At 44.6% G+C, this 15,667-nt stretch overlaps 1 protein-coding gene across 2 annotated transcripts in view; it reads right to left on the bottom strand.

The window, feature by feature from the left end:
• The window catches only part of samd11 (sterile alpha motif domain containing 11), a 51,644-nt gene extending 48,343 nt beyond the window's left edge, over positions 1 to 3,301 (bottom strand). Inside the window, exons 1-2 of one of the 2 annotated variants that reach the window (XM_071908803.2) lie at positions 2,605 to 3,301; positions 1,300 to 1,391 (exon numbers count right to left, since the gene is read on the bottom strand). In XM_071908803.2, the coding sequence (XP_071764904.1) occupies positions 1,300 to 1,391; positions 2,605 to 3,301 (789 nt within the window). The remainder of the gene's footprint in view (positions 1 to 1,299; positions 1,392 to 2,604) is intronic. The other variant, XM_078288439.1, reaches the window with a different exon arrangement.
• Positions 3,302 to 15,667: the final 12,366 nt, after the last annotated feature.

Here is a 15,667-nt window from a genome sequence, read left to right on the forward strand (position 1 = left end):
AGAGGGAAGGCTGAAACAACAACCTTAAGGCTCTCATATCCTTACGTACGTCAATACCAAAGTTTTACTCCGTCACAACTATAATTGCTGCTGAACTGCACGAGCATTAACAAGACAAGAACCCATCAATCTGATATTTTTAATGAGCCTAAGCATAGGCTAACATAGGCTCGATTTCCCAAATCCTTTTATGAAAATAAGAAATGAGCATTTCCACTATCTGTTTTCCATCCCCCCTACCATCCTCTGGTAATTTGTTTTGGCTGAAGCCTATGTGTTAGGCTACAGGTCTTCATTCTTGGCTGTGAAAAATGTCACCAGTTTACCTGTATCACTCAAACACCTCCGGCTTATCTAAACCGCCTTTGCCTTGCGTGCCTCGCACACAATAATCAGCAGTAGCCACGCTCAGTAGCTCGCTAAGCCTCTTACACCCTTCCCTCAAGATTAGCGCTTGGGAGCGACGACAGATGCGCTCCGTGGTGATAAAAACACACACACACACACAAATACACACACACACACACACACACACACACACACTCACACCCCACCGCACCTGTGTGAACAGATTTGGCGACGGTGAGCCGGCGGTGTGCTCGCTCAAAGCTGACACACACACATAAACGTATACAAACACACACACACACACACATACACACATACACACATACACACAGTGGTGATGCCGTAATGGTGACACACCTGCGAGGCCTGTGAGGTTGGCACGATGCCCCTGGTCTAGCCCAGGGGGGAAGCACAAGGCAAACAAAAGTTCAGTCAACAGCCAGGTGAGGAACTGAGACAGTGGGACAAAAGAGCCTGGCCAACGACACCCAACGTCAGGCAGCCATACTGAACTCAAGGCCTCTGAGTAGAAGACTGTTTTACGCTCTGCTTCTGTGAAAGCTTGGAACTGGATTTGATATTCATGCTGAGAAAAATTAACATCAAAGTTGACATATGTGCCTGTAGGGACTTTAGCGTCAAGGTTAAAGTGAAAGGCAGTCCCCCAATATGCACTCACATTCACTCAGTCACTTGCACACTAAGTTTCATACATGCATTGTGCTCTTTGGCAAGGGATAACCTTAATTAACTAGCTGAATTCTTGACCACCTCCAGTTAACAATGCGACACTCAACCCTGAACATCATGTCCACTGCAACAAAGTGGTCCTCAAGTCATTTTGTATGTAGCTTGCTCTAGTTGCCATGTTGATAATACAAGTATAGAAAGGCAGTGCAAACAACACCAGTATGAAAAATGATCAGAAGAGAGGTGGAATAATAATCTTACCACTGGAGATGAAATTCGACACCCAGGGCAATCACAGATCGGAGGATGTACCTGTAAGATTCCTTTGGACATAAGAGTCTTGAGACTTTTCCCTGCAAAAAATAAAGAGACACACTTTCAGTGAATGTGTACCAGTGAACTCATCACCTCCATGACACAGCATGTAACATCAACCTGACTGAGAACAGGCCCTTCTCTCCAGTTCATCAGCTTACAATACAAACCATTCAAGATACTTAGAATGTAGCAGCTGTGGTAAAATCCTGCTAAAATCACCCAAATCAACCATCCAAATCATGTTTATAACATAGGCTACATATTAAAAGAGTCACTTTGTTCACCAAGTACCTCCAGACAAAGTAAACTCACATCTCCATATTTGTGACACAAAGCTGAATCCTATCTAGAGTCCAGTGTGGTTAGGCGAACAGACAGCAGCCTACTGTCATCTGTCTATAGGCACCGGTAGATATGAAACTATTAGGCTATCATTTTTGACCCGGGGGCAACACCCTCCCCCAACACATCTTAACGCGTGTCAGTTCTGCATGAGTAACCTTTTGTGTGTGTGCGTGTGTGTATGCGTGGGGGAGGGGGGGGGAGGGGGGGGGATGCAAGTGCGCCCACCATGCATAATCAATGCATAAAAATATTAATATAAAAAGGTCAATATAAAAAACACTGAAACGATATTACTGAATTGATCTATTCTGTCAGCATTGTTACAAACCAACAAAAACTACAGCATGCACCTTTAAATAACAGCAGGAATATTTTTTTAAAAATCCTGGCAATTTGGATAAGTTGCAAAACGATCACAACCCAACATTAAACACTGAGTATGACGTGAATTGGGCAATCAAAACAGTCATTTTCTAAAATGTCTCACACACCTAACATGCGATGCGTAAAAGTGTCAACACCCATGCACAAGTGTAGCTGCACTCAACGGAACGATTCACCCCATCGAAAAGTATTTCAACTGTCACACATGTTATTATCTAAGTATTAATGCTTTTTTCACCTCAATCCCAGTGCAGCCTATACTCCAGACGCCCCGTTTTGGTGTATGGTCGCTGCCCAAACTGTGTCAAAGCCTCCGAGGATACAGGGAGGATATGCGCCTTTTCTCATCTGTCTCCTTACGCACTGTATCTGCTGTAACCCTTTCACTACAAAACGCAGCACCAAACCAGGAGAACCAAGTTCCTATCCAAAATAAACGGCGTCCAAAAGTGTTCAATTAAGAGTAAGGTGTCCCGCTATATGTCTAACAATCAGGAGGACAGTGAACGTTGTTCTTACCTTTGTGTCTTATACTCCGTTTCCAATCTTTGGCGGTCTCTCTTCCACTGACAAACTGGAACTCATTGGGAGTGAGCCACTCGCCCCGGTATTTAATTGAGGGTCCTTTACTACCTTGACACAGTTTATTGATATAAAGCAACGCCTTGTTCTCCCCGCATTCCACCTCGATGCACGGCTCCCCGTTGTCGAAGAAGGGCTGAAAGTCGGGGATGGAGGAGAACCTCTCCAGCATTAAGTCGTCCGTGTGATGGTGGAGGTGCTGGTGATGCAGCGCCGAGTCGTGGAGCCCCAAGTACGCGCGGTGATGGGCGAAAATGTGGTCGTAGGGCGGCGGATGCGGGGTCACCACGGGGATAGCGGTGGCATTTAAAGGGGCCAGGTATTCGGACTGGTTGAACGCAGCCAATGCCATGTCGTCCCCATCCAACCTCTCCTTTTTGATGGCAGGCATGTTAGTGGGAGCCGAGCGCCGGTAACAAGTGAAAAGCTGCTCGCCCGATCCAACTTGAGCGTCCTCTCCTTCTATGAGTTGGGCAGACCCAGACTTGGAGACGCGCCGCTTGGTTTTACGCAGAGCCCCCGTGTCGCCGTGAGACAGCGGTCTGTTGAAGTTGCCGGATAGATTCCCATTCACTAGTTTCCAGCTCGCAGCGGCAGCGCTCTCCGCCAGCCTCGCAGCTCCTGCCTCCCACATTTAATCAGACTCGCTCTGTTAATACCTGACATGCTGGGCAGCCCTTAGCCCCGGCCATTATGTTACCTACGGTGATCATTGACCCGTCGCAGCTACACCTCGTGTGTCTCTTAGGTTTTGCCTATGGGGAAATTAGCAGTAGGAGACTTTTAATAACACACATTCACTGGTAGGGGCAAAAAAATTTGATCGGCAGTGCAATCCAAAAATAACGCACAGCGATTCAGTTAGGGGACTTTACACGTGGTCAGGATGAAATTTCACAGCCAATGAAGACCATACAAAAAGAATATGCAATGTTTAATTTCTCCTGTTACTTAAACCTGCGTGGCATGAAATTAATCACGAACACCATTCAGACAGGGCTTTAATATTCCTAAATAATATTTTCGCAACACTAATACTGTTAATGAAAGTTTGGAAAGAGTAGTTTTTAACCCTGTGTATGTCGTTAAAGTCACGCTGAAGTTCATAGACCCAGACCAAACAAGATTTGCACTCTCCGCCGCTTCTCAACTTGGCCCATTTAAACAGCGGAGGCTTGGCGAGCGCCGCTGTGGGCAGGGGGGTCTGCGAGGGACGTCGCTTCAGAGCGTCAAATGAAAGGCACTATGATTACTGAGTATGAGGAAGTAAAATCTAAATCAACCAGTGTAATTGCAAACACACTGAATCAAACACTCTATAGCAGTTGTTTCACCAAATGTGACACACAAGCCAAAAAAATATGAGTTTGATCATTTTGTCGCCCTATTCAGCGACAACAACAACAACACTGAAGTAGGCTTAGACTTTTTGAATCAAAGTACATTCATACTAAGACCGTCTCGATCATAGACGTCACAGACCACCAGATCTATCCATGACATCAGCCGCGGGTCAGAATACAGTGGGTGTTTTATGTCCTCCTTGTGTGTCTAAATTCAACCATCTATTTGTTATACTCCGCCTACATTGACACCATTTTGCCCTCTCTCCCCCGACAAACCTACTCACCTGCGGCAGCTTCACTGAGCCACTGCTAAAATGGTTCAACTTTGTGTACATAGCTGTCAGTTTTTTCACCCCACATCAGAATGTTTTTTGCACAATTAGCCCACACAAGTAACCCTTTTGAATGTCACAAAATCGCAAAAAATGTTGTTTCACTTTCGATCCTTTTTAGGCCTTTATCTGGAAGTATGAATAAGAACTGTGAGATTTGTTGACAACCGATAACCTGCAATAGGTGCTAAGCTACAGTATGGGTCTGGCTTTATTCAGCTTGTTGTCATATGAAGTTCGTAGTTACATTTCGCATGATATTGTATGAACTGTGTGGAACAGGAGGTGGAGCTCACCTGACTGAAACAGACAGTAGTTTGACATTGAAATAGTGAGGTGGTGGATGGCCTTCGACTCCAATGACCCAGGTTTGAGTCACGACTTACGTGAAGAAGTTTTCAGTGGTGAATAAAGTTAAAATTTTCAGTAAAAGTTTTTCTTAGTTAACCATGACTAAAATCTTACCCTAACTTTAACCAAACTGTTTTAGTTGCCTAACTTCAACCAACGTTTTAGTTTCCTAAACCTGATCCTAACCTTAAACTAAGTTGTTTTAGTCCACAAAAACAAACAAAAAGATCAAGGCACTCTTTCTCTTAAATTAAAAATGCCTTTATTGATATGGCATAGGTCTCTCGAACATTAAAACAACGAATTTCGGCTACATGCCTTCTTCAGGGAGTGGCACTACAGTCTCTACATGCCTCCATGACGAAGGCATGTAGCCAAAATGTGTCGGAGTCCCTTTTTTAATGTTTGAGAGACCTATGTCATATCAATAAAGACATTTTTACTCTGAGAGAAAGAGTGCCTTGGTCTTTTTGTTTGTTTTTTTGGATTGTACGAATAACCCCTCTACCAAAGAGCACCTTTTTCGCATTGATATTTTATGTGTATCCCAGCAGCGCTCCCCATTTTTCCTTTTTCTCAACTGAAAGTGGTTTTAAATGCCTAACTTCTACCAAAGTAGTTTTATTTGCTTTTGGTGCACACGCAGTCATAGATTGTGGCTGGCCATGCGTAGATACAGTACGCATCAAGAGTGGACAACTTTTCGTAAGATATGTACGACTGTTGCTGTGAGAGCACGTTGCTTTATTTAACTGGTGTAAAAACTGAGCGTGGAACAGCGTGTTCAGGTCCAGAAAGAGCTCGCTCTCCACACCGCCTGCAGGACGTGTTCCACCGAGCTTCTGCAGCTCGTGAGCCGGACCACATCTGACCCCCATCAGTGGAGAACCACCCAGGTGGATCCGCCACCGCCGACACATGGAATAGCCATTCCAGGAGCAGAGGTGGGGTCCAAAGCGCTGTGTGTCAGGGGCCTATAAATCAGGCCAAACAGCCTCTGACACACACAGGAAGGAGGCACGCCACACCGCAGAGGGAAGCGGTGCAGCGAAGGCCAGAGACCGCAGTCTGACCAGAACTGGTGTGTGCCTACATCTACGGCCATGCAGGCAAAGACACATTAGACACTGACAGAAACACACGCCAGCTACCTTACCAAAGAAGATGACGGACCATAGATTGATGTTTTTCTCGTCGGTACCGAGGTCCAGATGCTGTGAAGTCTGAAAACAAAGTAATGGAATTAGTGGGTTTGGGGATCAAGAACAGTCCAAAGCAGCTTTAATACTCACAGCTAAGGAAGAAAACATGGATTCCTAACATCACATATCCAAAAGCTAACCCATTACCTATTAGGTGTGAAAGTGACAAACAGCCTGACAGATGAAATCGAAAAGCAACATTTTTCAACTAAAAAATGTCACTTCCCACATGTTGGTAAGTATACTGAGCAGCAACACTGACATAAATCATGACTTGTTGACATTTATGGCTTGTGTTCACAAAGCCATTTCTAGGAAGTGGAACACAAGATTTCAGAAGAGAAACTCTTTGATTCTGTCTTTATCAAATCAACCCCTGTACCACGCCGAAATGCCTCGATGGAAACCTAGTGTGCGTGTGCGTCGGTGCTGGGGTTGCACCTTTGGGAGAGCCCTGGTGAAACCAGTCATAAAGGGGACACCCATGCCCACTCCCACACCCACTCCCTTCCTGACAATGACTCATCCTCGTTCTGTAATGGAGGCTCATCATGGAGGGGTTCCCCAAACTTCTAGCATGACAACACTTCAACTTTCACATAAAAGGTTCAGTGTGATTTTATTTTTCCATCAGCCCATCTGTTTCATCACAATATTTGTTGTGGGAGTGAAACCTCACTTAACCTTTTTTCATTTGTGTCTTTTACAGTAGTGTGGCAGAGTGCTGTGTATTTTTAGAGGAAAATCTCCCACCCCAAAACCCCACATCTGTAGAAGCTATGAATGAATGAGTCTAAAAGTATGTATTGGTAGAGACCACCTATACACACCATCGACCATCAATACACAATTCAATCAGTTATCTTGTTATTCATCAGTAAATATTCAGTTACTTATGCCAACATGTTGTGATGTGTTCTTATATGACAGGAGTGGAGGAGCTTTTATTTTGATCTGAGACTTTGGTTATATTTTAGATTGGACAGGTCTGTAGCAGATAAACAAGTCAGCAAGGAAAGTGGCAGTGCTCTACACTTGTCATGGTGAATTAGCATACATAATAATACAATAGTATTATATGCTGTTATTATTGTTTTATAGAATAAGGACAGTTCCATATTTTACCGGAAAACTGATAAATCCTAAAATGAGAAATCCATCCTTGGATGCTCTTACACTGTTAGATATCATCAAGTTGTGATATTACTTTTTGTTGTAGGCTACCCACTTTCACCCATCTGCCTCATCGACGTCCACTTCAGTTTGTGATCTCCCACATTTCCCAGAATTACTTTCAGCAAAACCCAGAAAACACGCGTGGACTTGTTGCATTCAGCTGTGGGTTACACATGTAGGTGGAGAGAGTGATAGCGATATCAGATCAAGAGTTTTACCAATCAAGGAAAAGTGAGAGAGTTGTTCTTCATACTCAAAACACAACATGTCTTGTGGCTGCATTGCATTCTGGTCTATTGAGGCTACTGTGAGTGGAGAAATCTGTCTCTCTGCCTCTTCTACGATGGATTTCTCCCTGTATGAGAGCTGAACATCGGTGCAGAATGGGGAGACTAGAGAGAAAGCCCTTTGCTCCGGACTGACAATCCTTTTTGATTGCAGTTGTTGTTTTAGATAGCTGAAAAACTTTGTGCTATCAAACTCCATTGCAGCAGCACCGGAAATTTCTCAACATGATGTCACATTGTCGATGTTTGGACAGTTATCCACAGAAATTAAAAAAAATAAATACACCACCAGACAAGAACATGGGCCCAGAAATTCAAGGTAACTCGTCAATAGCTGTAGAGTTGAAGTGCAGGGTGGATTTTTCCTTTAAAAACAACACAATGGTTCATTAGTTTTGCTATGAAAACTGGAACTGTCCTTATTCCATTAAACAAAAACTCACAATAGCCTACTAAAAATTGGACAGGCCCAAGAACAGTCCCTAATAAGTCTCCAATCTATAAACTATTAAGCCTATTTATTGCAAACATCTAGGAAGGTCACTTAATGTTTAAAGCCCGAAATTCTGTCCATCTTCACAATGTGTTTCACGGTCATTTCTTCCCCACACCGTCCGTGGGGAACCCCCCTACTGCGGCCCCCGCCTCTGCGCCGTTGTTGGCAGCGGCCCCGGAGCCGCAGCGCTGCCGGCGGGGGAGAGAGGTAATAAATAACCCGGGGAGAGGAGCGGAGACCGCCGGGCGGTGCACAGTCTGACCTGACAAATACTCACTGGAAAACCATCAGAGAGCGAGAGCCCACCCCTAGCGCTTGGAGCCAGCCTTTCAGACATGAGCTGCAAAATATATAGGCCTACCCCTATTGGAAAAAACAGAAGCGTCTCTCCCTCTCTGTCTCTCCCCCCATCGATATCCAGACACCGTCGCCGGAGACAAGGCGAGAGTAATTAACTATTTAAAGCAGAGGATGATTTTTTTTTTTAGAAAGCCCGCTCAACGTGTCTGTCTAATTTCCTTAGAAATATTAAACTGGATAAATACGCCTGAGAAAGTTCAAGTTAGGAGACGAGAAGGAAAATGAAGTTTTGCTCGAGTTATTCAGCCAAAGACTGCAATAAGAGAGTGGAGCTCGCCATTATGACAGTGAAATAGTTATCCTGTTTATTGTACACTTTAGTTGGCCCTGATTATAGATTGGATTACATTTTTATTTATTCTTACACCAGCTCAGTGCCAAAGTAGCAGAGACTATACACTGTTAGAAGTGTCTTGAAACACCCTGATTGTGTTTTGAACTCATACTGATGGGACCAAACTGAAAATGGGTGTTTGCAGAGAGGTTGAACCCAATTAGTGAACATTTAAATCACAACACTCTCGGAAATACCAAATATGTTTGTTAAATCCGACCTGTCAGGATCAAACACCAAAAAATGGTTTGTATACTCAAGCTTTTGATTCTCAATTTAAAATAGGAAGTATTTTTTCTCAGGATATTTAAATGATCTTCTTTTGGAAGTACAGAAATGACATGGCTTCACACCAGATAAAAGTATTAGGTGTCCAGCATGTTGTCTAATGAAGTGTCATGTTGCTAAACAAGTACATTATCCTGGAAAACTATCTTGAATCTAACTCCTACACTCTCTCAGCTTTCTCTTCTCTTTTCCATCCTTCTGTTCTGTACTATTTGATAACCAAAGCAGATGTTGAAAAACAAAGCTTCAGATCAACCTTATGTTTTTAACGGGTAGCAGTTAATGCTAGTTATGTCCATTTGTAATGCACTTTTGCAGACTAATTTTCATTTTATCTACAGACTTCAAGCTGCTCAACGGTCTTGCAGTCAGTTTAGCCCCTGTGAGATGGAATTTGTGGTATTTAATATCACAAAATGTTTCCAGGGATAAGGTCTTGGGCGTGTGCATGTTAACCAGCGATACAGAGTAACATCACACATTAGAAGGAAAAGATTTGTAGATCAGGGTTCTGAATTTTTGACAGGGGTCTTTTTAAAAAAACTCAATTTGGTGTTTCAATTCACTCCATCTGGTGGAAGCCCTAAACACCACATCATGTTTCAAAACTTTCGGTTTGTGCCTCAACGCACCATATTTGTGTCTCTAAATGCTCACCAGGCAGTGTTTTGGGGCTACTGTGTAAAGTCTATAAACACCAGCAATATGAGACCTCCCTTCAATAAGGTATAAGGTTAATTTCCACTGCATTTTGGGTTTCAAAACATTTTGAACAGTGTATGGGCCTGGAAGCATGAAGGCCTATGTGTTAAATGTTATTTTGGGGTGTAATCTAGGCCTAAAGCTAAATGTTCACTGAAATAATCATCTAAAAACTCCCAAAAAATGTGTTGTAAAACAAAACTACCATGGGACCAACGTAGTCCTGTAGCTCCAGAATTTCAGAGTTGGCAAGCAGGCGGGGTAACATTAGACCCGGAGGGGCTGAGGGGGTTTATGCTGGCGTGCCGGCGCCCTTGGCCTCCCCCGGCGGATCTAGGGGGTCAGGCGGCTGTCTGTGATCCCACACAGCGGCTCTTCCACATGGGATTTATTTCCTCGCTGGATGGGCAGGCAGGCGGCCCATGAGGATTCTCATTTTAGACCAGCGTCTGTAGCTGTCAACGCCAGCCGACAGAGGCGAGCGGACACCCGACCCCGAGTATCCTCCCTCAACACTCCCCTTTAGACCCCCCACCCCCCCCCACCCCATTCCCTGTTCACACACAAACACACAGCACATGGAGCGCACACACACACACACACACTAATAACACACTCAATTCCACAACCTCTCATTTCTTACAAACGACACTTTAAATAACATTATGATGTAGCTGGAAATAATTAAATTTAAGTCTTCATGATTGTTTATTCAGTTTGCTGTTTTAAACACATTTTGCGTCTCACTGGTTCTTTGTCCTTATCTTTGATTATACAGCCCTGGTGAACTCAAAGCTTCAAGAAGCAATGAGCCAGGTCTATCTGGCATAAGATGCACAGCGTCCCCCCTTCCTCCCCTGCACCGTTAATAATTTGTGCAGTAAAAGATAGCGTGCCTCTCCGAGTTTGTGGGAGTTATTGGCACAGTATTCCCCACCATATTTGTGCGAGGCAGTGATAGGAACATAAATTATTTCTTATCTCTTCCGCAATCCATTTTTCAAAGGGCTCACTCTGTGTTTGAAGGGTAGCAGCGCCAACAGCCAAGCCCAGATAGTGGGCTACATTAGCCTTCAAGAGATCCGACTTACTGATTTCAAACAATGGAGTAAGAATAGCTTTCATTGATATGGACAGCGCCATGTATGACCACAATAAAATACCAAATTAGGCTTCTGGCTGGAATGTAACATACAACATTGTTTCAAATTAAAACAATGGCCAGCATTTCCACTGGTACATGAGTGGACATTGCTGTGAGGTTAAAAACTTGGACCTTTGCATATCAGCATCATACATTAAGGATACCAAGAGTTAAAACTGATGGGGATTGAGAGATGCTGTGAAATTTATTGATAGACCAAAGAGATACAAGCTACCAATGTGTCAAACTGAACTTTCAAATGAATTTTGAGAGAATAACAGCATTATGTTTCTCAACACTAGTGATAATGTAGCGGTAATGATAATGTTCCTGCATTTAGAAATGTTTAAATATAGCATTAAGACAGCAAAATGGTCGCTTACCACTAAGTATTAGCAGCCACTGATTTAAATTAGATTAAAGTATAAGTAGCCACTGATTATTAGATCAAAGATGATCTATTAGGTACTGACACTGATGCCTTTGGGAAATGGTACAAGATTTACCCAGTGAATTGTGTGGTGACGAAAGCACAAGCACAGCCTTTGTAAATCAGCGGCCGCTTTTCCATAACAAGGTTTCAGCGGTGCTTACCAGGGGCCAGAGTATTTCTCTGTTGACAAGACGCAAAAAAAGAATCACAAAAAAAAGTTCTGAAATTCAGAGACTTGAATGATGAGTAAGCTTAAATCCTGCTCAGCCTTATGAACTCTTATTCTGGATCTGGACATTCAACCGCATTATTTTTTGGAAACTCGTCACAGGCTTTGTCGGCTGTCACTCTGAGCAATTTAGATATTCTATATTTAAGTCCGAACATATCTGCAAAGACAAAATGACAAATGATAAATATCAAACCCTCCTCTGCAAAGCATTAATGTCTGCTTGCAAAGAATAAACCCTAGCCTCTCCTAGCTCCTATTGATTTTTTTTTCCCTGTGTGATGTGAAACCAGCAATCAGCACTGCGGTTCGAAATAGCCCTGAAACCGGAGCCGAGACGTCGATGAGTCGCCGACACGTTTCAATTAGCGAGCCGCCCTGGCCGATCTGTCCCCCGGGGCACAAAGCACAGAGGGTCGGGCACACCCAGCCCAAGTCCACATACAGTCCTGCGTTGGCTCAATGAATCTGATAAAGCATTAAAGTGAATTAATACCTGCTGCATGCAGCCCGAATGATTTGTATCTTCCTAGGTTTTGCCCATTAAATGTGACGCGGAAAAATGACTTTATCAAAGCAGCTCCAGCCTCTGAAAACCTCCACAGACATGCGGGCAAGTTTGCAACGCACAGTTTGTTTCCGGTGGCGCACACAGAGGAGTGAGACAAAACTTCACTCCCTACAATTTGAGCCAATTGTAGCTCACATCACATGATTTCCAGATGCACAAGCAAACAGTCTGTCAGCTGCTTAACTGTTATTTATTTGAACAGCTCATCCAGAAAATAGTTTTCATTTATAGAATGCCCACAGCAATAATATCTAATGCCTAGAGCGGGAGAGTAACTATTCACACCTTAATGTTCTGTACTTGTGCAGATTTTTACAGTAGCAGCTACTTTTCTGAGTCTGTATTTTTACTTCTCCTCGAGTATTTTATTTCTGTATTTTTATTTTTACTTAAGTAGGTTTGTTTTGAGACATAAGAGTAGTGAGCACAAGGAGATCTGGCATTCGCAGTATAAGGTAAATACTGGACTTAGCTTTGTTGATATGAGTTCAAAAGGATGTAACCCGTCAAATTATGCGCAAGGCCATGCCAAAATGGTAGTCCGTTCATTTTGGGAGCGGAGGTCGGGGGCTTAGAGCATGTTTACAAGTTTAATGATTTTTGCTGAAAAAAAGTAAAAAATGTTTTTGAGTATTATTTCAGCAATCCACTCTTTCAGTTTAGCAATTTTTACCAGCAAGTCCTCCTCTGACTCCAGCAGTACTTCACCTTGAATAAAATGTTTCAGTACTCATTCTGCTTCTGTTATGCAGATTAGAAGACAACTGAAGTAATTATGATTAGGCTAAGATTAGCTATGTATTAACTGAACAGGGTATTCTTTCTGGAGGTTTCAATGAGAAATTCAGAATTATGACACATTTATAACAATGCCACATCGAAAGCACACACTCACACTGTTTTAAAGTAACACAGGATTAAGTACAGTAGGATGAAACATGTCTTTGTGTGTGTGTGTGTGTGTGTGTGTGTGTGGCAGCTTGCAGGTCAGCCCCTCTCTCTCACTCTCAGCCATGTTGTTCCGTTCCCTGACAGCTCTCATCAACAACAGCAGACGGAGTGCTGGTGGAGTGTGTGTGCATGCATGCGTATGTGCATGTGTGTGTGTGTGTGTGTGTGTGTGTGTGTGTGTATGTGTGTGTGTACATGCTGTACTTTCTCTACAGAGGGGGCAGGGGGTTACGGTCAAGCCACGGGGCCGCAGCGACAACTCGCTGCCCCCCCCCCCCGCCCTGCCTCTCCCAGCCCCCCTCCCCCTCTGGCCCTTTGCTCCTCGGCTGGCTGGCAGCCCTGCATCAAGCAGACTCACCGCAGGCTCTGCCCCCCCCTCACCGCCCCCCTCCACCCCCCGCTCTGGGCCGATCGATACGGCTCTTCGCCTTTCATCTGACCAGAGCTTTGGAGGAGCCGCACTTCCTGAAGAAAACCCAATACAGCACTCCCTCTCAGGGTAGCTTATTCTCTGTTATGTGTGTGTGTGTGTGTGTGTGTGTGTGTGTGTATATGTGTGTGAGTGTGCACGTGTGTATGCATGCATGTGTGTCTGCATGTTCATGTGTTTGGGAGTGTGGGGGTGTGAGAGGCAGAGGAAAGGTATTGTGTGAGTTGGAAACACTATGGCAAATGCTGTGATAAATCAATTAAAATCAAACCAAAAGACAATTAGGTCAAAGTCATATAATTTATGACTCAGCTACAATATAGAGAGACATATAGAGGTCATTTGATTAGATTAGAGATTTGAATGAAAGGCATAGGACCAGTCGCTAAAATGTGCACACAAAGAAGTGATGTTATACCTGGAAGAGCATTACTGTTTGATCAGTTGATCTGCCCAGCAGGACGCCCAGAATCCAAGCAAATCCCCCATGCACATTTTATCGCCTTTTTCAGTGTTCTTAATGTTATCAAAATACAACTACCTTAAAGCTTCACTGGGCAAAATAAGTTCTAGCTCCGCTAACACTCAACTCTGTGGAAAGGAAGTTCAGTCTTAGAGGAAGATCCTCATAAATACTTCAAAAGCAGGAGAGGCAACATTCATTTCTCTCTCTTTCTCTCTCTCTCTATTTCTCCTGTGCTTATCCCACAGCTTCCTGTGTTGTTTGAGGATTGGGAGTCCTAACTTTCTCTCCCCCCCCCCCCCCCCCCCCCCCCCCCTACTCTGCTTATCCTACAGATTCCTGTGTTGTTTGTAGATTGGGAATCCTGACTTCCTGTGTGGGAGACAGAGACTGAACCTCCTCACTCAGCAGTCAGGTGTTAAACAAGAGAGGCTGCTCAGGTCACACAGAGGTCAGGTAAAAACACAACCTGCAGGGACTAAAGCATACCACAGATGGAAAACTGCTTAGAAACCCCAATTGTCAACAATAGTCATATGTAGAGTTATTTCGCTAGTCGCTAGTTTCACTCTTGGAGCAGAATCATCAATCGGCAAGCTGACATCCAGAAAACTTTGATTTCCCTCCATTCGAGGTGGAAAAGGTGAGAGCCCTCTGATACACACAGGTTTGCACAAAGGGTTGGTTCCACACGCTACCTGCAGACCCCCCCCCACCCCTCAACTCACACACACAGGCACACACACACACACACACACGCACTGCCTACCCCACAGAGAAGCTCCAGTCAGGATGTTGTCCAAACAGATGTTTAGTCTGCCCAGAGCGGCCCACTGCCTTGTATTTTTATTGGCTCATTGAATCACTGGCTTTCCAGGGGAGCACCATCGCCATGGTCGCCACCCCCCCCCCCACCCAACCCACACAAACACACACAGGGGCTCTGAGGTGGGACGTCAAAGGGAGAAGCGGCAGGGGACAGAGGTTGGAAGTGGGCAAGCGGCTGCCAGAGCCACGGGGACGAGGACGGGGCCGTATAAACAAGACTGAGTGTGGCCACCAGGGATTGGTACATTGTCCCAGTGGAAACGTCTGGCCCTGGATGACTCAGCCTCCGACACGGCACAGGAGGAGGAGGAGTGGAGAGACACTGCTCTGTCCCAAACAGTTTCCAGACTATCCAAAATAGGCTTGTTAATCCCAGCCTGATGGTAACCAAATGTGAAGGAAGGGAGTGTTTGTCGGCTGTAACGTCATGCCCAACCGACAGAAACCCTCCAAACCTGCTTTTTGAGCCGCAGCACATGACCAGAGGCCGTAAATACGTGACGGACATATTCATCCTGCAGTTATTTACCCTGGGAGTAAGTCAGGTGATAGTGTGGGATTTCATTATCGTCTTTGTATAGGTGCCTGTGTATCTGTGCCTGTGTGTGTGTGTTTGCATGGATTGGGAAAACTGGGACTTGAAACTCTGCCAGGAATGTGCGGCAGGGCGGCTGCCTTGGCAGGTAGATGAAGTGAGGATCATGCGGGCCGGCGTGGGGGTGATTAATGCGCGGGGGAACGCACGGGAAAGAAAACAAGGCCATAAATCAGCCGCCGGGCCTCCATGCTAATTGTAATTGAAATGAATTTGTCTGGCCCATAGTGCCGGGAATTGCAATTGCTATTGACCAATAGGGCCCCGGTGGTCCCCGGGAAATGAAACGGGGAGCGCGGTGTGTCCATGCCAAGATCAATACGTAACCCAGCGTTGGCATTTGTGTCCCGTAAATAAAGGGAGTTAGGGGGAAAACATGTAACAGGTGAGTTATTGTGTTGGCTAGGGTGCTCCTGTGGTAGCTTAGGTCAACGTGTTGATGGAGTTGCCATTCAAGGTTCTGTGACTTTTGGCCACAATTT

This window comes from Centroberyx gerrardi, chromosome 14 (genome assembly GCF_048128805.1).
Source record: "Centroberyx gerrardi isolate f3 chromosome 14, fCenGer3.hap1.cur.20231027, whole genome shotgun sequence".
Classification (NCBI taxonomy): domain Eukaryota; kingdom Metazoa; phylum Chordata; class Actinopteri; order Beryciformes; family Berycidae; genus Centroberyx; species Centroberyx gerrardi.